Source organism: Ovis canadensis, chromosome 10 (assembly GCF_042477335.2).
Source record: "Ovis canadensis isolate MfBH-ARS-UI-01 breed Bighorn chromosome 10, ARS-UI_OviCan_v2, whole genome shotgun sequence".
NCBI lineage: Eukaryota > Metazoa > Chordata > Mammalia > Artiodactyla > Bovidae > Ovis > Ovis canadensis.
Window position 1 is genome coordinate 67,443,846 of NC_091254.1, and position 27,563 is coordinate 67,471,408.

General features: G+C 40.6%; 1 protein-coding gene across 2 annotated transcripts in view; it reads left to right on the forward strand.

Annotated features, from left to right (window-relative positions):
* The first annotated feature begins 10,723 nt into the window (after positions 1 to 10,723).
* The window catches only part of SLAIN1 (SLAIN motif family member 1), a 52,224-nt gene continuing 35,384 nt past the window's right edge, over positions 10,724 to 27,563 (forward strand). For both annotated transcript variants that reach the window (XM_069602355.1, XM_069602356.1), the window contains exons 1-2: positions 10,724 to 11,577; positions 25,495 to 25,634. In XM_069602355.1, coding sequence (XP_069458456.1) covers positions 10,964 to 11,577; positions 25,495 to 25,634 — 754 coding nt within the window. In that variant the 5' untranslated portion in view covers positions 10,724 to 10,963. The remainder of the gene's footprint in view (positions 11,578 to 25,494; positions 25,635 to 27,563) is intronic.

The window sequence follows — 27,563 nt, forward strand, 5'->3', positions numbered from 1 at the left end:
CCCATCACTTCATGGGAAATAGATGGGGAAACAGTGGAAACAGTGTCAGACTTTATTTTTGGGGGCTCCAAAATCTCTGCAGATGGTGGCTGCAGCCATGAAAATAAAAGACCCTTACTCCTTGGAAGAAAAGTTATGACCAACTTAGATAGTATATTCAAAAGCAGAGACATTACTTTGCCGACTAAGGTCCGTCTAGTCAAGGCTATGGTTTTTCCAGTGGTCATGTATGGATATGAGAGTTGGACTGGGAAGAAGGCTAAGTGCTGAAGAATTGATGCTTTTGAACTGTGATGTTGGAGAAGACTCTTGAGAGTCCCTTGGACTGCAAAGAGATCCAACCAGTCCATTCTGAAGGAGATCAACCCTGGGATTTCTTTGGAAGGAATGATGCTAAAGCTGAAGCTCCAGTACTTTGGCCACCTCATGCAAAGAGCTGACTCACTGGAAAAGACTGTGATGCTGGGAGGGATTGGGGGCAGGAGAAGAAGGGGACGACTGAGGATGAGATGGCTGGATGACATCACGGACTCGATGGACGTGAGTCTGAGTGAACTCTGGGAGATGGTGATGGACAGGGAGGCCTGGCGTGCTGTGATTCATGAGGTCACAAAGAGTCAGACACGACTGAGTGACTGAACTGAACTGAACTGAACATATATGCACAAATATACAACACAACGAATATATACGTTCATACATACAATATCAAGATAAGACATTCAAGCATTTTTCAACCAAATAACTGATAATCTAGCAAGACTGTAGAAGATTTGAATAACATTAATGACTTGATTTCAAATAAATTTATACAAATTATATATTTCATAATATATTTTCATAAATATATAATTTCATGAAGACTTTGTTTAGATAAGTATTATATATTTATACGTGTATAAATATATAGTGTTTTTGTATCTTGCACCTAACAAATAGAATTACATATATTATTTAAGCACACTCGGATTATTTTCAAATGCTGGCAGTATCCTGGGATACAAAAGAAGTCTCAACAAATTTCAATGAATCAATTACTCAGACAAGGAGAAATAATGTCTGATCTCACTTACATATGGAATCTAAAACAAAACACAATAAAACAAAACCAAAAAATGAATTCATAGATACAGAGTGCATGGTTTGATGGTAGAGAGGTGGTCAAAAGGTACAAATTTCCAGTTATAAAATAAATAAGTCATGGGGATATAATATTCAGCTTGATGACTACAGATTAAAAATATCATGTTATATATTTGAATGTTGCTAAGGGAGTAGATCTTAAAAGTTCTCATTACAAGAAAAAAATGTAAATACATTAGGATGTTGGCTAGACTTACTGTGGTGGTCATTTCACAACACATATGGTTATTGAATCATTATGTTGTACACCTGAAACTAATATAATATTATATGCCAATTATATCTCAATTTAAAGAGTCAGTGAATCTGATTTATATGCCAATGACTTCTAATCACAATGCCATTAAATAAGGAATCATTGAGAAATCTGTGTGCAGGTCAAGAAGCAACAGTTAGAACTGGACATGGAACAACAGACTGATTCCAGATAGGAAAAGGAGTGTGTCAAGGCTGTATATTGTCACCCTGCTTATTTAACTTATATGCAGAGTACATCATGAGAAATGTTGGGCTGGAGGAAGCACAAGCTGGAATCAAGATTGCTGGGAGAAATATCAATAACCTCAGATATGCAGATGACACCACACTTATGGCAGAAAGTAAAGAGGAAATAAAGAGCCTCTTGATGAAAGTGAAAGAGGAGCGTGCAAAAGTTGGCTTAAAGCTCAACATTGATAAAACTAAGATCATGGCATCAGGTCCCATCACTTCATGGCAAATAGATGGGTAAACAGTGTAAATAATGATAGACTTTATTATTTGGGGCTCCAAAATCACTGCAGATGGTGTCTGTAGCCATGAAATTTTTAACGCTTATTCCTTGGAAGGAAAGTTATAACCAACCTAGACAACATATTAAAAAGCAGAGACATTACTTTGCCAACAAAGATCTATCTAGTCAAGGCTGTGGTTTTTCCAGTAGTCGTGTATGGATGTGAGAGTTGGACTATAAAGAAAGCTGAGTGCTGAAGAATTGACGCTTTTGAACTGTGGTGTTTGAGAAGACTCTTGAGAGTCCCTTGGATTACAAGGAGATCCAACCAGTCCATCCTAAATGAAATCAGTCTTGAATATTCATTGGGAGGACTAATGTTGAAGCTGAAACTCCAAGACTTTGGCCACTTGATGCGAAGAACTGACTCACTAGAAAAGACCCTGATGCTGGGAAAGATTGAGGGCAGGAGGAGAAGAGGACAACAGAGGATGAGATGGTTGGATGGCATCACTGACTCAATGGATATGAGTTTGAATAAACTCTGAGAGTTGGTGATGGACAGGGAGGCCTGGCGTGCTGCAGTCCATGGGGTCGCAAAAAGCCGAACATGACTGAGAGACTGAACTGAACTGAACTGAGTAAAAAATAATAAGAAAGTTTAGATATATATTTAAATGAAAACTATATTATTAAATTACAAATAATTTCAAGATATAACCACAATGAATTTCTAGCCAGATAACCATAAAAGCAGGAGATTCCAAAATTTAAAATAGTCAGCCAAAATATTTAAGATAAATCTCAGCCTTCAATTTATTTAGTAGCAGGAAACATTTACTTAAAATTACATTGTAGTGAGCAGTGCTATGGGCATCGTAGGTGGCTCAGATGGTAAAGAATCTGCCTGCAATGATCCCTGGGTCAGGAAGATCCCCTGGAGAAGGAAATGGCAACCCATTCCAGTATTCTTGCCTGACGAATTCCATGAACAGAGAAGCATGGTGGGCTACAGTCTGCGGGGTTGCAAAAGTCGACTGAGGGACGGACTTAACACTTCCACTTTTCACTTCAGGCAGTGCTGTACGCTAAATAGTTCCAGTTCTCCTTCAGGTCACAGGATACCGTTGCCAAAACTCAGCCTCTGGTCACTGGTGCCGATTAGAAACATGAGGACAGCGTTTTGGGTAAAGGAGGAAAGAGTAGCTTTTATTGCTTTGCCAGGCAAAGGGGGCCACAGTGGCCTAATGCCCTCAAAACTGTGCCCTCCAACGCTGGAGAGGGTAGGGAGGAGTTTCATAGTGTTCAAAGAGTGGGGCGTGATTGTGGACAGTTCTTGGATTGGTTGGCATCAAGGTGAAGTCTGAAGTGTCATCAACCTTCTGGTTTTAACTAGTCTAGGGTCTATGTTCTTGTGGTCAGCAGTTTTCATCTGGAGGGGGTCTGCTTCCTGTAAAAATAACTCAGGAATGCGTGTCCGGCCTTTATCTATATCTTTCAGGGAACTGCGAGTTCAGTGATTCTGCTCTGTGGCAGAATTATAATCTAAATTGTTACTAGTTCCCCAGTCCAACAGCTATTGTTTGTTTCTACTCCTTTGCATTTCCCAGTCATTAACTACTGAGGCAGCATTTTACTTCAGAAAACAAAGACACAGGGGTTTGTCCACAGTTTAAGTTCCATGACATACTCCTGTTGGTTTAAAAGTATATGTAACCTTGTGACTTGCTTTGGGTGATGAAATGTGGATGGAAGGAATTTTTGCCACTTTCAGGCAGTAGCTTTCTGAGCTATCATGCGGGTTGTGCAGGTACTTTAATCTTACCTCGGCAATGATGCATGCTAAGTTGCTTCAGCCTTGTCTGACTTTGCAGCCCTATGGATTGCAGCCTGGCAGGCTCCTCTGTCCATGAAATTCTCCAGGCAAGAATGCTGGAGTGGATTGTCATGGCCTTCTTCAGGGGATCTTCCCAGCCCAGGGACTGAACTCGCGTCTCTTACATCTCCTGCATTGGCAGGCAAGTTTACCTTTACCTTGGTGAACTAGGAATCAATAGTTCACCACAGCCTTAACAATGATAGGTACCTGAGCAAAGACAACAGTCTTCTGAGTCCCACTCTAGCTCTCTCCCTGTGTGTCCATGTGTGCAACGCCGCAGCATCCTAGAGACAGCTTGCTTCCATCTCACTTTCAAGTTAGGTTTCCACATTAGACTCTGTGGAAGATGTCTGTCTTCAATGAACGAAATTAATTTAGATCTCTCTTCTTTGAATCTGTATTTGCAATCTGTTGGTCTCATCATCTACTGAGCCTGATCTTTTAAAATTTTATTGTCCGTTGTTTTCTCTGTTTCCAGGTTTTCAGTAGCACAGGAGAACTTTCAGACACTGTTTTCATGAACTAATAGAAAATGCTTACAGTTACCATTAAATAAAGCCTACAGTCTGAAAACAGAGGCTTTAAACTGCTGCAAAGCTGGAAATCTGTCTAGTAGTTAACCCCTGTCTGACCCCCTCATCCTGTTTGGTATTCTTTAGTTCTCAGAGTAAATATACCCCAGAGATATTTTGCATTCTCTTTTGATGAAAGGTATCATATCTTTTAATAAAGTATTTTCTGGGGCTTTCGGGGTGGTCCAGTGGTTAAGAATCCACCCTTCTAATGCAGGGGGCCACAGGTTCAATCCCTCGTTGAGGAACTAAGATCCCACATGCCACGTGCTGTGGCCCCCCTAAAATTAGTTCATAATAAAGTATTTTCTGTTAATTGACACTTCCTTTCTGAAACTAAACAAACAAAAAATATTCCTGAAGATGAGAAGTAAGAATATATTTGTAATCATGATGACAAAGTCCTTCAGTGACATGATTATAACTGTTGCCTCCATGAAGGATTTGGGATGAGTGTAACAGTGAAACACAGATAACCTGGTTATGGGTATCAATTATTGCATTTTCTGAAAATTCATTATGTGCACTGCCCATGGTTAGGTTTACTTTGAGTAAACTTGCATGAGTAGGTTTACTTTGAGTAAACTTGCAGTGACTTCTTTGAGGCTGGCTTATACTGATAATTTCTAGAATGTGATGCTATGCCAAGAGAACACTGCACTGTTTTCTGTATTGCGTTTTGCTTAGATTCCCATAATGTCCTTGCAGCTATGCCAGTAACTTGAAAGAGAACTAAAGGACTCACTATCATAGAAAGACTTCTTGCTCTGCTGTGTCAGACTTTCAAATGATTTCTGACTTTGATTTCTAACACTCCAGTACGATCACAAATTCTTGCAAAGAAGTTTTTTTTTTTTTAAATAAAAGCTCTGGAAATTATCAAAGAAAAAAAGAGCTCTTTTGAATTAAAGAAAGAAAACTACCACACTGACTTTTATGATGAGAGAAACATTTGAGGAAAACAAGAAATTAGATTGTTCAAAATTCAAACACTTTCAAAAGCTCTAGACATCCAGTGCAATGGTAATATAGAGTACCAATTTTTGCCAGCAAGACTCAAGTTATACCAGATTCATTTTTCTCTTATAAAGTTAAAAAAAATGAAGGAAAAATGAAAAGATGCCTATTTTTCAAGGTTTAAGTAACCTTATATGTTTCCTTTCAAAAAGAACAACTTGTTCAAAAGCGTCTGTTTTAGTTTTGAAAGTTTCAGATTTTGAAATGTTTATGAACTTCAAAAAATTATTTTTACATTTTTGAATTTTTAAATACATCCAAAATCATGATGGGATCTGTTCAAACCCAACATAGGCTGTGACTCGGTTTCCTCTGAGTATTCTTAAGAGCGGTTTTGACATGTGAAGAATCCAAATGCCTAGAAATACAGTACAAAGCAGTGACAGTTCATGCTGTTTTGTCATCTGTGCAGAAATAAGCATTGAATGAATAGCCTTTGTACTGTCAGAATTGTTGTACCAGCACTGGCAACTTTGTTGATTTTGGAAACCTACTGTTTTCTCATCTGTGCTTGGTGACTTTTTAAGTTCCAGTAATATTTGCTTGTTAATGAATCAGACTTTGTTCAAGGCATTCCTGGCTATTGATTTTGCATAAGTCAATAGTTCTTCTTGATAAACCATTAAGAACAGAGTATGGTATTCTGCTGGGATCAGTTTAAGACCAGAAAAGACATACTGCAATGAACAGGCTGGGACTGCCTGGCTTTCAATTCCTGGCTCTGCCACTTTGTAGCTGGGTAACTTTGGGCAGGGGCTTCCCAAGTGCCTTAGTGGTAAACAATCTGCCTACTGATGCAGAAGACACAGGAGACAAGGGTTATATCCCTGGGTCAGGAAGATGCCCTGGAGGAGGAAATGGCAACCCACTCCAGTATTCTTGCCTGAAAAATCACATGGACAGAGAAGCCTGGTGGAATACAGTTCATGGGGTTGACTGAGCGACTGAGCACACTACTTTGGGTAATTTGTTTGACTTCCTGTGCCTCAGTTTCCTCATTTACAAGACTAATTATAGAAAGTACTTCAAAGGGCGTTTGATGATTAAATGAGTTAATACAAGTAAAGGGCTTTGAACATGTGGCATTTAGTAAGACCCCTAGCTACAATTAAGGTAAATATTTAAAGTTTCATTTTAGTGGGCATGGTAGATGTGTGAGTGAGTCATAAAAACAAAACAAATTGACCACAGAGGAAATGATATTGATCAGGAGTTAGAGCTCTGTGCTGTATCCTTCTTCTGTTGTTGCTTTGAAATAGCCCAGATTCTGTCTGATAAATGAATATCACAGTACTTGCCCAATGCCTCGCTTGCTTGCTAAGGAGAATCAAATGAAATAACATATACTTTCTACATGAAGTCTTCCCAAAATTTTAGCCAAAATTAATTGTTCCTTCTTGGGCACTCCTTAAGCTTTTGACTTGTATTTTTATCATGACACATAACACACTAAGTCTTAATCAATTGTTTATATGCTTCTTTCACCAACTCGATAAGGTCTTGGTGGTGGAGACACTGTCTTACTTTTAAAAGGTTATCTAGCATCGTGACTTGAACATAACAGATACCTGATAAGTGTTCATTAAAAAGGGCTCTGACAAGGATACCTTGCCAAGTCAACAGAATTATTATTATTACTATTATTGTTATAGTAACTACCACTATATGTAATCTTACAGGGTATAATTACAGGGGTTGTTGGTGTGAATTCTAGTGGTAGAGTTGGGTGGGGTCTGAATGGAGCAACCCATACAGAGATTGATTTACATAAATTCTGGCTTAATATATTTTTGTTTTCTCTCTGTGTTATTCCCTTACTCTAAAATCCATACATTAATGCAGCAAGCATTTTTCTAGCCTTTAATTAGGTCAGACAAGAAATAATTATCATGGAGTCTGCAAAAAGCCTTCTAATCCTCCCATGCTGTTACCATATGACAAATGAGGCTTATAGAAGTAACCTATTAGGGTTTTGTCTAAATTTCAGCTAGAACTTGGGGATTTATTTATTTATTCATCTATTCTTTAAAAAGACACTTCAATGTGTTTTTGCTAAGTGCTAGACTTGCTAGGCACTGGACAAGGGTAGTGGGGACCCATATTATTCAGAACTATTTTGCATGGATAAACAGGAATCTCAATTAAGAGGAAAAAAAATAATCAAAGACTGTGGTCTTTCTAAATGAACTTGAAAATGGAGCTGGGGATCTTTAATCTTCAGGTGATTTTCTCAGGTGGCACAGTAGTAAAAGAATCCATCTGCTAATGCAGGAGATGCAAGAGACACGGGTTTGATCCCTGGGTTGGGAAGATCCCCTGGAGGAGGGCATGGGAACCCACTCCAGTATTCTAGCCTGGAAAATCCATGGACAGAGAAACCTGGCAGGCTACAGTCCATGAGGTCACAAAGAATTGGACATGATTGAGTACACAACCCTTGGTAACGTATCAGGTGATTTTCTCTCCTTATGGTATTTGGATTTATCAACCTGAATGAATGTAGTGGTCATATTAGGGTATATCCATTGCACTGATGGAAAATCTGGACTTAAAACATAAGGGGCTTACTCTTAGTAGAATTTCACTCTGAGACAAAGGCACAAAGAGAACGGTGGCTGGGCTACCAGAAACTGTGCCAAGAATTGTTGTCATTTTCAAGACTGCATTGGGCAAGTAATCTAACTTTGTTAGCCTATCTGTGAAACTAGGAGAATGGACTGTTCCTAGATTAACATGGAGAATCAGATTTACAGACTCAGGAAGAAACTATGCTGTCTTTGCAATTTTGTGGATGAATCAATTTGATGTCCATAGATACTATTACAGGTATATATGAAAAATACAAATCAAAATAAGTTATTTTCTCTCTTGAATTTCACTAGAGTGACCCAGTGACCACAGTTCTGGAGTGTAAGGAATGGGAAGCACTGGTTCTTTATCTGATTTTGAATGTGAGATAGATGGATAATTCTCATCAATTTATGATGTTTCAAATGTATCCTTAAAGTATAAAGTTTTTAATGAAATATGCACCTTTATTTTCCATATCTTGTTTGTAAATCTCTGCAATCACCCCATGTATTTCATTTAAAACAAAAATATTTTAAAATTGAGAAGCTAGGCATGCAATTTCTTTCAACACACACAGCTTACAAATTTGCATCAAAATAAAAAAATCAAGACTGCTTAATTGAAACCTTGACACCATCAACCTCTTTAATTACGAGTTAAAGAGACAGGCATCCTGGAGATAAGCAACTTAAAATCAGTGTGCATTTTGAGTGTTTCTGGGTGTATACATATGTAATTCCCAGAAGGGGAAAAAAAAGAGGTGATTTATAGTAAAGAAAGAGAAGATTTAAAATTTCTCTAGACCTGAATTTCTTCACAATTAAAAAACAGTTAGGAAGAGGGCAAATTTTTCTTTTTGGAAGAAGAAATGCAGTATAGAAACTTAGGATGGGACCGTTTCATCTCTCCGAGGTCTAAATTTCAAGGAATGCTCTCTTTGGAAACAACAAAGATTTTTTAAAATACGAATTGCTACTTAGAAAACAGTTCTCAGGATTGACTACTGGTTGCTTGGATATATTCTATACACCTTACTAAGTATATGGGGGAGGAGCGAGATTTTTTTCTCTCCTCCAGGGTATATAAATTTTGCAGAAAAATGACTCCTTTTCTTTAGGTCTTAATTCTCACTGCCTTCGCTCTTCTGCGCCTATTCCCAATTTCTTTTGCTACTGTGGAACCCAGCAGCTCTTTGTTCTCATTGTATCTGTTGTCTCCCTTTCTTTGTGTTGCAAGGATACTGCTCTCTGCATCTGCCACTGAGCATGCGGAAAATCCTTCCATAGATTCTTTACTTTAGGACTTTCAGTAGAATTACTCCACTTCTCCAGGTTTTAGTAATAACCAGAATATCTAGCCGCTAGACTGAAACTTGGAAAGGTGATGGGTGATACAGGTGGTTCCGGTGGTCTAGCAAGCTGGGACGCTTGGTAGGAAGACTCAGGGAACCAATTACACATATTTATCTGATTTACGGAATATCTCACCAAGCAAGTGAAATGGAGATCACGCTCCCTACACATACAAGTTGGAGATATAAATGGGCAACTGACAAGACACAAGTGTTTCTGAGCAGGAAGGCACAGAGCTGTGTCTGTCATAAAACCAACAGAAACAATATGGGAGCAGTTCCAGAGGGATGTGGTACATGGTCACACAGACTGGTATGGAAAAGTCCCAGAGCTTTACTAGATAGTGTATCATCTGAGGATGAGAGCCAGTTGTGCGGAAGTGTCTTATAATAAAGCCCTCAGACTTTTCTCCGTGTTAAACACCCGCAAATGCTACGTCAATATTAATGGAATGAAACTTGACTCAGTTCTTCTGCTTAAGAACCCTCCCCCAACCCCGTTTAAAAGCAGATCTATCAATAATTTCCGGAAGATGGAAGAAAAGGCAGTTCGCAGGGGTACCCGGCTCAGAGTTCCTAGGTTTTCTGCTTTTCTTCCCCACCCCACCCCCACCCCACCCCAGCAAGTCTGACCTAAGAGCTTGTAAATTATTTAACAGATGGAACATCATTCAATTTTACTCATGTTTCTCCCACAATGATTTTTTGTCTGTTTTGTTCACTTGAATGCTTGGCCAACTCTTAGAACGGTATCTGGCACAGAGTTAGGAGCTCAAAGATCTTTTGTTTAATGAATGTATGAATATATACATGGTATAAAAATGCTCTTTTTCGTGTTAAACACTGGTGGTAGCAGAACAGTTCAAATCGGACGACTTTAGAATAAGCTGAACACTTGGCTCTTTACCAACTGGTCACTCTCCCCCTCTTAGTGAGGGCGATTTTCTTTCTCCTGGACTCTTCGCTCTCTCGCCACTCTGTTTTTGCATTACCAATTAGGGGCTTAACAGCATCATCTCAAAGCCTTTCCGCTCCACGTTTTTACTTTTTGGTACTCAACGTTCCCTGGCCTTTTGGATTTCTATTGGTTTAACCAGCTAGTGGCCAGTAGATGCTGTCGTTCAGCACAGGCGCTCTGGCAAGAGAGCAAACCTGCGGGCATTCGCTGCCTCCCGCCGAGGCAGGCACCTGCAGCGCCTGCTTTTTTGGAACACCGCCCCTGGCTCTCAAGTCGGCGCAGCTCGCTCCCCGGCCGCGGCTAGAGGAAGTGCCGGTGGCGGGAAAGTGCTGGCCGGGTCCAATCAGGCACCTGGGGTTGGGGGCGGGGCCCAAGGACCCCGGCCCGCGCCCCGCCCCTCGCGAGCGCCGCGGGCCCCCACCTCAAAGGCTCGTCCTACACCCCGGCCCCGCCCACCCGGCGCCCGCGCCCCGCCCCGCCCGGGGGCCGCGGCTAAAACCCGGAGCCTCCACGGCGCCCAGGGGACTGGAGGGACGGTCTGAGCATGTGCAGAGCGGCTCGGCGGCGGCTGCTGCTTCGGCGGGAGGCTGGGCCCGGGTGCTGATGCGAATCGCCCGCTCGGCCTCCGCCTAACGTGTTCGGCCGTCAGGGCCGGGGCGGTAGGAAAGGAGCCGTAGTTTCTCCCTGCGCCGCGAGGAGCCGGCGCTTCGGCACAGCCCCACCCCCTCCCCGGGTGTCCGAGGCGCCCTCTGGGCCCACGATGATGGCGGAGCAGGTGAAATGCGCTTCGGCGGGGGGCGGCTCCGGAGCGGGCTCCGGGCAGGTGGTGAATACCGAGCTGGAGGTGAAGAAGCTGAAGGAGCTGGTGCGCATGCTGGAGAAGCAGAACGAGCAGCTGCGTAGCCAGACGGCCACCGCGTCCGCCGCCCCGCACCTGCTGCTCCTGTCGCCGCCGCCGCCACCCGCCGCGCCACCGCCCGCCGGGGCCTGTAGCCCCTTGGCCCCGCGGAGCCCTCCGGCCGCCGCCACCGCCTCGGGGGGCCTGGGGCTGGGGCTGGCCTTGGCTGCGGGGGGCGGCGGCGGCAGCGGCGGCTCCAGCTCCGCTTTCCCGGGGACCTACTGCCTGCCCAGCCCGGCGCCCTCCCTGCTCTGCAGCCTGGCGCAGCCCCCCGAGGCGCCCTTCGTCTACTTCAAGCCTGCGGCGGGCTTTTTCGGCGCGGGCGGCGGCGGCGGCGGCCCGGAGCCCGGGGGCGCGGGGACACCGCCGGGGGCCGCCGCCGCGCCCTCCTCGCCGCCCCCCACGCTGCTGGACGAGGTGGAGCCGCTGGACCTGGAGAGCTTGGCCGCTTGGCGGGACGAGGACGACTACACCTGGTATTGGCCGAGCTTCGCTGCGACCCCCGGGGGAGGGCGAGGGCTGGGCGGGAGAAGGGGGACCACAGCCATCGTCCGTAGACGGGGTGACCTGGCTGATGCTGAGCTGGGCGGTAAGCAGAGGCTGTTGACCAGGGTGGAAACCTATTTTCTCATAGCTCAGGCTGATCCATCACCAGGCTGACCCGTTGTCTGGGGATGAGCTGGTCCTTTTCATCTCCTTGTTTTGTCTTCTTTGCTGATGATTGGGTACGAAGCTCCTCGTTAGCGTTAACTGCAAAATCCACGCTGCCTTTTTGTCACTCAGTCCTGCTTTTTTTTTTTTTTTTTTTGGTCTGTCTTTTGGGGGATGGGTAGGGGTTGGCCTCTATCTCCGCTGATACTGTTCTGTCCTCCCAAAGCAAGGCTGGGCAGCATTGGCGTGCTGTCCCTACCTTCTTGGTACCCTAAGCCACCTAGTGATGGTTCTCTCTCGAACAGGTTCGTTCTGTCTGTTGGTTGTCTTCATTCGCTGCATCGTTTGATAGCTTCTCATATCAGAGACTGACTTGCTTTTCGCAGTGTGCTGAACTCGCTTTCCTATCAGTAATGGTGTCTTTTTTTTAAAAAAAAAAATTCTTTTCGGGGAATGGTGTGAGCAGCTTGAAGGCACTGTTACCTAGGACCCGAGGAACTTGCTTAAATTAAAAAAATGGTGATTCAAGAAAAGTGAGCTTAGAGAAGCTGCTTTTATTTAATTTTTTTTAGGAACTTTATCAGAAAACTTGAGGCTGGCAGCCCTTATTCGGTTGAAATCTGTTAGCTCTATTTTCACAGTTGAGTGAGTACCTGGGGGCGGTAGTGGTTATAGTTCTGATTTTTAATGGTGCTTGCTCATGGAGTAGTCACTTCATGCCTTTTGGTTGGTTCATGTTGTCCTCGGTCACTAGAGGCAGTGTAATGTGGTCAGATGAGTAGACCCTTCAGATCAGGTGGGACTTAGGTTCAGGCCTGGTAAGTGAACGGCATTCACCTCTACTTAGCAGTGGCATGAAGAACAGTTGTAGTCCTTTTCTCTTTAATCTCAGGTCCTCTTCCTGTCTTCACGTTGGGTTTTCCTCACTTTCTTTGTGTTTCTGTTCCATGATTGCTCAGGAGGGAATGAAAGATGGAGACCTTTCTGGTTCCTTTTTTTTTTTTTTCCACATTCTTAAGGTGAGAACTGTGACTGTAAGATTCACCAATTGCCGTGATTCTGAGAGTCAAAATACTTGGAACTCTTTCTATAAATAGGGGTAGTCACCCTCTTTCTGAGTACGTTCAGGCAGCTGGGCTGGAGGCGCAGGGTGTGAATATTGAAGCCACTCACTGCTTTCTGGAACTTAAACAGTTTCATTTTTGTAAAAGTCCAGGCTGTATTGTAACCTCAAATTCAGCCTGAATATGGCACCAGAAGATGCCCTCATGGTGGTTCTTACCTAGTAACTGTAAGCCCTTTCGCCACTTTCAAATTATTTTAGATTGATTTAGTCCCCACTTGGCCTTTTCTGGAGATGTGTACTTAAATAATAGAAGGAAACTTACTGTGTTTTGGATGGGGATCGATCCTGTGCTTTAAAACTATTAGCACTTTAAAACTTATTATGATACACTTACTATTTTACAAATGTATTAGATTTACTAGCACACACGTTGTGAATATAATTGTAATATTTTCTTTTATTAAATGGATTTCAACTATAGTTTGTTATCCTTCAACTGTTGCTAGTATTTTGGTACCTAGGGTTTCTTTTTGTAGTTAAATTTTTGTCAAAACAGCATTAAAGTAACTTAAAAAACTACCTACTTAGTGAGATTAGCCAGTTAGCACTTCAGATGATTTGAAGCAAATCTAACCAGGTTTGAGTTGTAGCAGGATTTACTAATTTCCCTCATCAAATATATAGGTGAATGAATAAATCAGTGCCTTGACGCTTTACAGATGTTTCTACAGACCAATGGCACACTGTTTAGAGTTATCTTCCTCAGAACAAACCAAGGTTAGAATCCCAAGTGGAAAAACAGGGAGAGGTTTTTAATCTTAGTGGGATGCACTTAAATTTTTTTTAAGTCGCCTGATTCATAGAAAACTTCCTATCATAGCACTTTTATATGTTGAGATTTTTGTATTGCAGTACTTGGTTTATTGCGGAACAAGCAGTCAACGGGATTTACTTTTCAAAACTAAGCCCACTTGTTGATGCTTGAAGAGTTCTCTGATGTTCTTCATCCCTATAAACCTCATGTCCCACCCTGGTGATGTCATTTGGCTTCCCTGGTATGTTTGCAGGAGAGCAGCTTTACTTCCCACCCCTATTTATTAAGAAACAATTGAAGCTGACAAAATAGGTACTTGATTATTTTAAAAATATTTAAAATTTTTACATATTCATGGCAAAAGACAAAACACAGAAGTGAACATAAAGTCACAAAGGTCTTCCGTTTTGCCCTTAATTTACTGCTGTGACTCAGTTAACCCTGTTACCTTCAAGATAATTATACAAATTAACATGCAAATGTACACATCAGTACTTTTACACTTAGCTTTCATTGGATGTATCTTGCCAGTTTGTCCCCCTGTGCAAACAGTTGGATCATTTTTTTGCCCAGACTTTAAACTTTTTGTTTTATATTGGATTATAGCTGATTAACATTTTGTGGTAGTTTCGGGTATACAAGTGAAGGGGCTCTGCCATACATATACATGGATTCTTTCTCCCCCAAACCCACTTCCTATCCAGGCTGACACATAACATTGAGTAGATTTCTGTGTCTTACACAACAGGTCCTTGTTGGTTATCCGTTTTGAATATAGCAGTGTGTACATGACCTTCCCAAACTCCCTAACTATCCCTTTGTCCTGGCAAGCATAAGTTGGTTTTCAAAGTCTATAAGTCTCTTCCTGTTTTGTAAGTTCATTTGTATCTTTTCTTTTTAGATTCATTATTAAAGTAACACTGTTAAGGAATAAGTTACTGTTAACTTTTATTACCTACAATTTTTCATGCATTTTTATCATGACTTTCTCCTAATGGGTTAAACAAATTGATTATTTAGAATAGTACTTCCTGCTTAAATGTCATAGAGAAGGATAGTCCCGGAAAGTATGTTCACAAATGTAGGTTAATCATTGAACATTATAGAATTTCTTTTATGTAAGTCTACTTCTTCAAATAAAATCTTAGAATATAACTGTTCATCTTCTATTACAACCTAGGCAAAATTTGGCTCAAGAGTTATGCGTAGAAAAGGTGAATAACAGAATAATATTTGCTTGGTGATAGTTTATTAATCAGTCAGATCTCATAGGCCTTTTTTCCCAAACAAGTTGTTTAACCTAAAAGCATCTTCTGATTAAAAAAAAAATTGGATGTAAGAACGATGTGTTCTGCTTTTTGTTTTGAAGAAAAGCTTTGAAACAAAACAATTGTCTTAATTTCTTCAAATTGTTATCTTAGTTGAATTTTAAAGTGTTTAACTTTGCCTCAGTATAGTCTGGTTATTTTAGCACAGTTCTGCTAGAATTAAATTTGTGAAAATTAAGTTGATGGTGGTTTCAGAATCTTCTTAAGTCCAGTTATTATAATCCTATAGTAAACTTTACATCCTGCTCTACTGTGGATGCCATCATATTACGAACTTGACAGCCTTAGCTCTTCAGGAGACCACAGACTGGAAAGTACAGCAGAGAAACTGACCATCAGCAGCAAATTAAAAGCTCAAAAGGACTAAAGTCCCAGTTCACACATGGATGATTTGCTGGTCTGTACAAAAGAATGTTTTAAAGGGCTCTGTCCAGTGTAACCAGGCTAAAAAGGACCAGGGTCCTTCTTAGGACCAGGAGAGGGAATCAGACCGGTATGGAGTGGTGATGGGAACAGTGCATACTAGACCTTTCTCTGACCTATTTCAGTGTTAAGGGACTGAAGCGCCAAGGAAAAATAACTTATGTGAACTTCCTCAGTTATTTACTGAAAGAATTGACTAAAAATCAGATTATGTGGATTCAAAAGCGTTTACACCATTGATTATTTTTTTTCCTCCAGGCATGGTTGTGACCCATTAGTAGGCTGTGAAGTCCATTTCATGGACTGACCTGTATTACTTTTTAATGAAGTGCAATAGACTATAAAATTAGGATCAGAGTATCTGTATCTTACAATGCAAACATGGCTTGATTAAACTTATTTCAGTTTTATGTATATGTGTCCTGCGTTGAAATAGTACATGCACTTGTGCATTATGGCTAAAGTTAGATTTTTCTAACTCCGATTTGTTCTGTTTTAAAGCAAAATGGCTTTGGAAAAACAAGTAGAGGAGCACAATTCCCTTGAGGATAGTGTAGTGCTGGGGCATCTCAGGGCCTGCACACCTCAACCAGAAGACGAGCATATTCAGACAATGCCAAGATAAAAACATGCCAGCTGATATAAAATATAACCATATAAGGAAGCATTTATTTTAGTGGAGTGGCAATTAGCAGAGTATTGGGGTTTATGTAAAAGGGATGTGGCAGGGATTTTAACTTGCTCAGTTGGGAAGGACAGAAAAGTTCTTAATGATACAAGGGTAAAATGGTGGTATATACAAATTACGGAAAGCTTAGTGAATGAGATATTCGTCCTCCTTGTATAACATCAAGACCCTGGACAGCTGGCTAAAATCATTGCCAGTTTTGCATCAAAGCTGTTGAACACCTTGTGCTATACATATGGCACAGCTAAATTAGACCACCTAAACTGGTTGGTTTTTTTTTTTTTTCATAATTGATTTTCAGTGAAAAGACCAGAGGGTACTTCACTTTCTGACAATGTTAATTGAAAATATGCAGTGTTTTCTCAGAGCAAGGGGAGTTGACTGAAGTCTGTGCTGATGTGCCTTCTTAAATGAATAACTTTGAAAACCCTGCAGGGAGAGGTTGAAATAGAGTTTAGATCTAAATGTAAATGAGAGGGAGTATCTGCTTTCGGACCCTTCAATAACTAAAATTTAGACTTGATGTAGCCGTTTAAATAGTTTAGTGGGGGTAGATTTCTGACAGGCTTAACCCTAGCATGTGCTAGTGAATCTAAGCTGACTAAAGATTGATTGCTTGTTAATCAGCTACCGTGTTTTACCTTTCCTTAATATAAAACTTCTAGCGATTGAAGCCTCTTAAAATGGCTTGTCTGAAAGTTGACACATTTTCCTCTTCCATGACAGGTCTGTGACACGCATGTAATTGTTTTGCGGTAACATTTATTTTTGATTATCTGTAAAAAGGTTGTTTTTAGAACCAAACGTTGAGATTAGCCAAGACAATTTTTCTAGACATTTTGAAATACATTTGAAGCATTAAGGGTTATTATGGTAGGCTTTGAATATTAACTTTTGGAAGGTTTGAAGAGAGGGGAAGGAAAATTAGAGTGTGACATTTTAAATGATAGCTTTTCTAGTATTTGTAGGATCCTCAAGTTTTAGACTAAGCCTTTTTAGATATTCTTGCCAGATTCTAACATACCATCAATGAAGCAGTAGAAGGTGAAAGAGCAATTGGTAGGAGGTATGTTGTATTAACAGTGGCAAATTAGGATATTGTAAACATTGCTGAGATAGCCATTTATGAGAAACACAGGTTTTACCTTGCTTATGTAATTTTGGAGACATACTCGGGGAGTTTGTAACCACATGGTCTTCATAACTAATTGCCCTTTACTTCCTTTTAAATCCAATTCTAGGCCTAGCCAGAGAAAGAGTAGGCTCAAAACTATCCTGGGAACTTTGTTTTAGAGGCTGACTTAAAAATGATCCTTTGTCTTCATGCCATATATTTTCATAGTGCTTCTAAAGTTCTGTCAAAGTAATACAATAAATAGGATGTAAATAATACAAAAAACTCATCTATACAGAGACCTGTTGCAGAAAGCAACAGTCTTCAACTGTCTCGTACCCCTGAGTCTTCCATATAGATACTGCTGTATACTCCTGTAGCAGTTTCTTCATTCTTTATTTCTAAAGTCTTTACACTACATGATCTTCAAAAGCTATAGACTTGTTTTAGAAAATAAAGACTAAGCACTCTTCCCTTCATCTGCCATGTTCTTTTCTTTCTCATAAGTGTTTTCATAGTTTTTTCCCTTAAATCATTAGTTGCGACTGTTACTAGCTGAGCCCTGTTAATTCATTTTCTCTAATCTCTTTGTTCTTCCCACGAGTTAGTAACAGCCTCTCTCTTTTCTTTTCACTTTCTTTAATCCCTTGTTACTAGTTACTAATTATTTTTCTAAACATGCTCCTGGAGTCATCAAGTTTCTCAAGAAGTTCAGAAATATTTGATAATACCTTAAATCTGGTTTTAAAAATTTGCTTTGTAGTGCCATCCCTTCTAGAACCCTTAATTCCATCGCTCCATCCTTTACTGATGGCTCCTTAGACTAGAGGCACAGTGCTGTTGGCATTGGTAATTCCTTAGGTTTCTTGGTAGTACTGATCTCCTATTTCATAAACCTTTGTCTCAGAATTTCATTTATTCTTGTGGGTGGGGTGCAGCCTCAATAGCTTTCTAAGGACATGCATGAGAAGGACTTTGAAATCTTGTGTATTTGAAAATGTCCATATTCTATTCTCATGCAAGATTCATAGTTGGGCTGGCTATAAAAGTCTAAGTCAGTTATTTTTCCTCATGTTTAAAGGCCCTGTTCCATTGTTTCAGTTTTTATTGTTTTACAGCTGTTGAAGTGCACTGTGATTTGGATGGTAAATTCTTTGTGACTTTTTCTTTAGTTTTCTTTCTTTATCCCTAAGGCTCTTAAGTGTCATTGTATACCGTGTATGGGTCTGTCTGTTCATTTGTTGCACTGGGCATTTGTGGGTGCCTTCAATCTAGAACTTGATGGCCTGCCTTCAACTTTGGACAATTTTTGGCCTTTACAAAAACTTTCTTCACTTTCATGTTGTTTAGAACTTAAAATAGTCCGATTGGCCCTGCCTGGTACAATCATTTAATTTTCTTATCCCTCTTCTCCTGTTGTTAATCCTTATGTTTTGCTCCTGGAAGACTTCCTCAACTTGATCTTTCAAGCTCACTTATTGAATGTTTTGTTTCTTCTATTAACAAGTTTAATAGTTTCATTTGCCAAGAAAGAAGGAGCTACTTCTTTGTAAATATCCTGGTTTTGTCTTGTGAATACAACATTTTTTTCTCAGATGATGTCAGTTATAATTGTCTTGGACTTCTCATCTATTACTTGCGTTGTTTTTCTCTTCAGTTCTTTTTCCCGCTTCTACTTTTAGTCTCATGGTTTTCTTAAAAGGAATATTCCACGTATCTGATGTCTTCTGTTGTCTGTTCATACCCAAAGGTGGTATTGAAATGGATCTGTCAAGGCTCTGTGGGTGGAGCTCTTTGGCTGACTTTACTAGACATGGGCTGGGTGGTCAGTTTAGGTTTCATTACCTCTAGGTCTTCTCTTGAGTTCATCTGGGTTTCCAAACATAAACTTTCTGTACTCCTGGGAGATAGAAGGCAGTCAGCTTTAGGAATGTAAAGGGGAAAACAGGGCAAGTTAGCAAGAAGATTTTCAGTTCGTCCCTCTGGTTCAGTGAAGTGCTTCTTCTCTCTTTCAGCTAAGTTTGGCGTGCCTGAAGTCAGAGTTTCTCTGGGTCACCCTTAGCCACATAGTGAGCCTCTGGACTTAGGTTGTGGTGGAGGAGTGGTGGGACTGTGCGTATGCAGCAGAGGAGGTGATCTGAGGTCCCAGTTATTCCTTATGCAGACTTTCAAGTGAATTCTTTGCTTTCAGTCATAGGCTCACCTCCAGATTCTATGAACTGCAGAATAAGGGTGAGACATAGTAGCAGAAAGCATGAATGGACAACGGAAGACGAAAGAGATAACTCCCTGTACGTGAGCATGGCAGAGCGGGTCCCAGAGCAGTCACAAATGCCTCTGGGACGTGAGTGCTGCTTCTCAGTGTGCTGTAAGGCCATGTGGTCAGATGAGAGAACCAGATTACGCGGGCATGGAGAGATTAAGGACATCTTTCTAAGGGGATCCCTGCGAGCTAAAAGTAAAACACACTACCAAAAAAAAAAAACCCCAGACTGGTGGGAGTGTGTGAAATGCCGAGGCAGGCTGGTTGGTGGAGGTTTCTAGCGGCAGGAGGAAGGAGCAGTTGTCCCGGGAGAGGCTGGAGGTGATGTGCAGAGCAGCACTTCACTTGGGTGCTGAGAGAGGTTTGTAAACAATCCAAGGCTCAGGCAGGGCATGAACTTGTGTATTAAGCAGTGAGGAAATTTTATTAAAAGAAACTGAAATAGAAGGAAGTTGCACAGTGGCTGGTGTTGTGGCTCATGTCTGTGGGGGCTGTGGCACCTACCTGAGAGATGGCAGCTCCGGGCTCACTGAGGGACAGGATGCAGTCAGCTGCTTGTTGTCTTGTGACGTTTTTAGTAAAGATTCATTACTGTGTAAGTGAACTGCAAAGTGCATATATTTAAAATGTACTATTTTGTATATATTGACATAGGTATAATCCATAAAACTATCACCACAGTCAACATACTGAATATATTCCAACACTCCAAACTTCCTCGTGGCCCCTTGTATTTCATTCTCTCCTGATCCTGACCACCTCCAACTCAGCCACTGGTCTGTTTTCTATCAGTCTAGGTTAGTTTGCATTTTCTGCACTTTTTTATCAGTGAAATCACAGAGCATGTCCTTTTTTTGTTTGGTCTGGCTTCTTTAAATCAAGATATGACAAGTCCCCTGCATATAAATGAGTTCTTCCTGAGAGTGCATTTGTTTAAGTCCAGCAGTTAGCCCGGGTGCTCAACTAACACAATCGGCTATATAGTACTGTGCTGTAATAGGTTTATAATACTTTTAACACAATTAATACATAAACAAGGAAGATACACTTTTAGACTTTAAGTAGAGTACCTTAAAAAGTACCGTAGTACAGTGCAACAGCTCTACCACTGTTTCGCCTTGCTTCGCTCTATTATTTTCACTTTTGTTTCCATTGTTATTGCTTGTCGCTTCTTAGTAGTACCCACTACATCACTGCTGCTTTTACACTTGCTTCCATACATCATGGGTTTAAAGATAGTGTCCTCTATACAGTCCCGCACAGAAAAGTACACAGAAGAACAACCAATTATAGAGGATGAGTGCACGTTCACTGACAGCGTATGCCAGTCACGTGAACTATGATAACTTAACGTGACTAGTTAGATATGAATGCATGTTTGCAGCTTTGAAAGTTTGTGAATTGAGGGTTTTGATGTAGGGGACTTTATTTAATCATTTTGAAATTCATGTGTTATATGAATCACTAGTTCATTTCTTTTTATTGTGAGGGTTTTAGATGATAGGGGCACAATAATGGTTTGTCTTATCTGTTCATCTTTTTGTGAACATTTAGGTTTTCAGTTTGGGGCTATTAAGTCTTTGTGTGGACACACAGCATTTGTGTCTTTCTGGTAAATACTTTTATGACTTTTGAGTGGCTGGATCAGAGAGTAGGTGTATGTTAATTTTTAAAGAAGCTGCCAGAATTTTATATTTCTGCTGGCAGGGTAGCAGAGTTTTGTTTGCACCAGATTGTCACCAAGGCTTGCTATGGCTAGTCTTCTCCTTAGGCATTCTAATAGCTGTGTAGCAGTGTCTCACTGGGGCTCTCATTTTTCCCTAATGAGTAATGGTGAGCATCTTTTCAACATCTGTTTGCCATCCATAGATCTTTGGTGAAATGTCTGTTTAAATCTTTTGTTAATTTTTTAAAAACTGGGTTGCTTATTGAGTTTGCAGAATTTCACATATATTCCCCTTATAAGTTCTTTTATCTGATAAATGATTTGTAAGTATTTTCTCTCAATCCATGGTTTGTGATTCATTCTCTTAATAGTCTGTTTGAAAGAGCAGACAGACTTGTTAGTTTTGGTGACGTCCAGTTGTTTTTTTTTTTCCTAGATCATGCTTGCAGTCTAAAAAATGTGTCTAAGTAATACTTGCCAACCCAAAGACAGCAGGACTTTCGTCTATGGTTTCTTCTAAAAGTTTTACAGTTTAGATTTCACATTTTTGTGATCTGTTTTGAGTTAACTTTGGATATTGTGTCAAGTATGGATCAAGGCTCACCTTTTGCATGTATTTGTTCCAGCACTGTTGGTTCAAAACACTGCTTCCTGTTCATTGAATTGTCTTTGTAGTTTGTCAAAAATCAGTTTTCCATATATTTGTATTTCTATTTATGAACCATCTATTTTTTCCATTGATCTGTTTATCTTCATGTCATCCTATTGATAAATTGTCTTCATTACTGTAGCCTTGTAATAAGTCTTAATTAGTTAGCAGCAGCTCTCTGAATCCATTGTTTTGGCTCTTCTAGGATCTTTGCACTTACATATGAATTTTAGAATCAGCTTTTGCAAAAAGCCTGCTGAGATTTTGATTGGAATTTTGTTAAATGGATCAGTTTAGGGCTAAGTGACATCTTCACAATATTTAGTTTTCTGACCTATGAACATGGCCTGTCTATATATATCTTTTAAAATTTCTCTCAGGATGATTGTAGTTTTCAAGGAAAAGGTCTTTGCATCTTTCGTCAGATTTATCCTTAGGCATCTTACGGTTTTTTTATGCTATTGTAAATGGGAAGTGAAATCTCAAAAATACTGATAGTTACTAATTTTTTTTTTTAGTTGCTCCTTTCTTTTGTACTTTGATCTGGTGTCCTACACTTTTGCTGCTAAGCTCACTTATTCTAGTATTTTTTTGTATATTCCGGGCTTCCCTGATAAGCTCAGTTGGTAAAGAATCCACCTTCAATGCAGGAGACCCTGGTTCAACTCCTGGGTCAGGAGGATCCCTTGAAGAAGGGATAGGCTATCCACTCCAGTATTCTTGGGCTTTCCTGGTGGCTCAGCTGGTAAAGAATCTGCCTGCAATGCAGGAGACCTGGGTTCAATCCCTGGGTTAGAAAGATCCCCTGGAGAAGGGAAAGGCTACCCACTTCAGTATTCTGGCCTGGAGAATTCCATGGACTGTATGGTCCATGGAGTTACAAAGAGTCGGACATGACTAAGCAACGTTCACTTCACTTTATTTATTCCTCAGTGTTTCACATAGATGGTCATGTCATAAAACAGATATACTTGTTTCTATCCAAGCCAAATTGTTGCCTGATTGCAGTGGCCAGAACCTGCAAACCTTGTATTGTTCTTGATATTAAGGGGGAAGTGTTCAGCCTTTCACCATTAAGGAGCCTTTTTATGTGGTGGTTTAGTTGCGAAATCGTGTCCGCTCTTGCGACCCCATGGACTGTAGCCTGCCAGGCTCTTTTGTCCATGGGATTCTCCAGGCAAGAATACTGGAGTGGGTTGCCATTTTCTTCTCTAAGCCTTTTTTGTAGACGTCTTTAGTAAGACTGATGTTTCCTCCTGTTTCCAATTTACTGAGTTTTGATCAGGAATGGATATCATATGTTTTTCTTTGTATTTTGAGATTATCATATGGTTTTTCTATTTTAGTATATGTGGTAAGTTACACTGATATTTGAATGTTAAGCCAACCTTTCATTCCTGGGATAAATCTCACTTGATAATGATGTGTTCCTTTTACATATGGTTGTACTGAATTTGCTAAAACATTTAGACCTATTGGTTCTGTGTTCATAAAGGGTGTTGGTCTTTAGTTTCTTACTTTGTAATGTCTGTATCTGGTTTGGGTATTAGGTTTCATAGTTATGCTGGTTTCATAGACTGTTAGGATGTCCTCTCTCTATTATTTTGAAAGAATTTGTGAAGAATTGTTGTTCTTCAAATATTTGGTAGAATTAGATAATGAAACTTTCTGAGCCTTGACTTTCTTTGTGGGTAGGTTTTGTTTGTCTTTCTGTTATTCTTTTAACACGTGCATTTATTTTTAAAGTGCACTTGTTGTAGGAAACATAATTGGGTCTTTTGTGACCCCTTTAAACACGGGGAGAAACTTGCTCACATGCCCATCAAAGTATTTCCCCTTAGTTTTTATTGCTCAGTGTGTCTAGTGTGTGTGCTTAAACTGATCATTGGGCAGATGGGATTAATGGAATTGGCACAGTTGGCTCAGCCCAGCACATCCCTCTCAAGGTAGAGTCTCCAGATGGCAGTATCAGCATTACTTGGGAACTTGTTAGATGTTGAGATTCTTTGATCTCACTCCAGACCTACTGAATCAGGTAGGTTGGAGCTGCCAGCAATGATCAGGTGTTAGCAATTTGTGTTTTAACAAATCCTCAGATTTTGATACGTCAAAGATTGAAAACAACTGGCCTAGACTAACGTTTACCTAGGGGTATAGAGAGAGCTTTGTGGTAATAGTTTAGGGGTCTGACAGCAAGGAATGGTGAAAGGCAAGGATCCACATAGCTTGCTAATCATCTTGCCGTAGCAGGCCAAGGTGGGACTCAGGAATAAGAATTTGGAACTAACCAATATATTGTCAGTGAAGGCAGGACTGTGGGGCACATTCTAAGGGAAGAATAATATATAAGGAGTACTATTAAATTGATTAAAAGAGGTATTTTAGAACCTTCCTGTCAAATAGGAGTCAGCAAACCGTGTCCCATGGGCATATTGGACCTACTGCCTGGTTTAAAATGTAGCTGATCAGCTTAGATTTTTACATTTTTAAATGACTGGGGAAAATCAAAAGAATACTGTTTTGTGACATGTGAAAATTATGGGGAATTCAGCATGCCGTATCTATAAATAAAGTTTATAGGAACACAGCCATACTTGTTATTTATCATCTGTGATATTTTGGGGTTGCAGAGGCAGAATTAAGTAGTTACAACAGAAACCGTGGCCCCAAAGCCTATATATTTACTAGCTGGTCTTTTATAGAAAAAAGCTTGCCAACCGTGAACTATAAGGGAAATTTGCTAAATAGTACATTCCTCAACCATCCGAGATAAATTACTCTGATAGGTGGTGGACCAGACTGTAACATAAAAGAATGAATAACAAAGTGTGTTATTTCAGGAATACCACCGCATTAGAATTATGGTAACTTTGCTTGAAAGAGTTTTACTTTAATGAGATTTGTAATTAGAGTACTGCTTTATATAGCAAGGTCAATTACTGGAGCCTGTGATTGTAATTTTCTTTCTTCCTTTTTTTAGTCAACTGCTGGTTAAGCCTGAAGAGAAAGCTTTTTGTATTGCCCTGTCACTGGAAAATATTCTAAAATGTACCTTTGAACAGTACATCCAGGAGAGAAAAATCCATGTTATGACTTGTAATGCCTCTGGGGTGGTTATCCTGCCCACTTCTGTGTAATAGTGTGCTGGCGTGAGCCCTTCCCAAAACAGATTTTTGAAAGTGGTCAGGTTTTAATTGAGAAGTAAGGACCTACCAAATTTAGCATAGATCTGAGACAGGGGACATACCTGATATATTTAAGGGTTGAGGGAATCAACGCATAGCTGACTTTCATTTGTTTTTAGACTTATTTTTTTAAATGCAAATCAAATTCGCCTAGTTTGCCACATCATGTTTATATGTATTAGCCTAAGGTCACAGAAAATGCTGTCATCAAAGAGATGCGTTGGAAATGTTCATTTCCAGAAATACAAGTGAGCTGGTCAAATCCTCATGGTGGCCCCTTCGAGGTCAGTTCAGTAACAAAAGCCTCAGATCTTTGACCCGCTGAGACAATGTTCCGTAGTTTTTTGAAGTCCTCATTGCCACCAAGCTACAGAAGGTGTCATCTTCTACTCGGGGATGTTTGTCTGTTAAAAATAACTTTGGTATTTTGAAATAATTAAATGTTAAGTTATAGAAACTGTTAAATACATGTTGTTTTCTCAAGTAGAAGAGAGGTAATCTCGATATAGCTATATAATCCCTATAATGTAGATTTCTTTTTTTAAGGTTGTACGTTGGCTCTTCAAAGACATTCCCGTCATCAGAGAAATCCCTGAGCCCTTTGCAGTGGTGTAGACATGTCCTAGATAACCCGACTCCGGAGATGGAAGCGGCAAGGCGTTCCCTGTGCTTTAGACTGGAGCAAGGTAACCGCGACCCGTCTACCCACCTTCTCAAACTCCTGCCACTGTCCACTGGGTCTTGTTGCTGGTTTTGGAGTAGACACTTAACTGAAGCACCTTATCCTGAGGGGGGTGTTGCATGCAATTCACTGCACATGTTTACACAAGAGGGTTTCTCAGTGTAGAGTATATTTAGTTCTGTGCTTGTTTTCAGCTTCTTTGAGTGTTGTAGGAATACATATTTTTCTATTTTTTTCTTTGTTTACAAACATACCACTAAATAAAATGGATCAGTCTTACATTCTCTTCAGATGGTTATAAGATTGTGTGGCTGAATTCCAAGATAGCAAACTGGGGTTCCACTGGGATCTGGGTACAGACCTTTTGAGTTCCCTAAATGTTTACTTGGATGTGTAACTGGAAGTCCTAACCTTTATAAACTATGAGATAGTCTCATATTCTATGTAACATTAATTATGGAGCCCAACATACATTAAAAAAAAATCAGGACAGTTGTAGCAGGGAAAGAAAAAGCAAAAGGACTGAGCAGTACTCAGCTCTTGGCTGTTTTGATAAAGGGGGCTAGTACTTACGGCTGTGATTACTGAGACTTTTGCTTGTTTCCTATGCTCTTGGTATCTGTTTCATTATTGAGGAACACTTTATTCCATGGATCACTCATGTCCAGATCACACTGGAGGTTGAAAACAGGGTTAAGCGTTAATCTTAACCCTCCAGATGAAAGAATCAGTGTAGTTGGGAGTAGGGCCAAGAGAATCTACACTGACAAGGTCACCAGTGCAGTTCCTAAGCACGTTGAGGTTTGAGAACATGGCCTATGAAACTCTTGAAGGGTAACAAATGTTTATAAAATGTGGACATGATAAGACAGCATTTCTTGAGCTCTTAATTCGGACAGTTAGAACATTAAGTTCTTGACATCTTTCATTGTGTTCTAACTGTGCTTATCTGAGGCAGTGACTCCACTCACTTTTAGGGGTGAGAAAAGGGATGGTTAGAGAAGTTTAAAGTATTAATGAGGACACAGTGGTCCTTGGAAGCAGAGCCAGGGCCTGGGTCTCCCAGACACTGAAGACTGGTCTTAAGTAGTATTCCATACTGCTTTACTGGCGTAGTTAGCAGAAAATGGGGACAGACATCCTTTTTAAGTGTATCATGCTCAGTCATGTCCTACTGTTTGTGATCCCATGAAATGTAGCCCGCTAGGGCTCCTCTGTCCATGGGATTCTCCAGGCAAGAATACTGGAGTGGGTTGCCGTTTCCTCATCCAGGGGATCTTTTCAAATCAGGGATTGAACCCGAGTCTCCTGCATTGGCAGGTAGATTCTTTACCACTGAGCCACCTATGGGGAAGGCCAAATTAGAAATCAGCAAGTTTTACTAGCATTTTAACTAAAACGGAATAAGTGATGTAGTAATAGAAAGTTTGATGAGTGGAGTAGGAACAAAGGATTTCAGTTCAGTCGCTCAGTCGTGTCTGACTCTTTGTGACCCCATGGACTGCAGCATGCCAGGCTTCCCTGTCCATCACAAACTTTTGGAGCTTACTCAAACTCATGTCCATCGAGTCGGTGATGCCATCCGACCATCTCATCCTCTGTCGTCCCCTTTCCTCCTGCCTTCAGTGTTTCCCTGCATCAGGGTTTTTTCCAGTGATTCAGTTCTTCGCATCAGGTGGCCAAAGTATTGGAGTTTCAGCTTCAGCATCAGTCCTTCCAGTGAATATTCAGGACTGATTTCCTTTAGTATTGACTGGTTGGATCTCCTTGCAGTCCAAGGGACTCTCAAGAGTCTTCTTCAACACCACAGTTCAAAAGCATCAATTCTTTGGCACTCAGCTTTCCTTATAGTCCAACTCTTACATCCGTACATGACTACTGGAAAAACCATAGCTTTGACTAGATGGACCTTTGTTGGCCAAGTCGTGTCTCT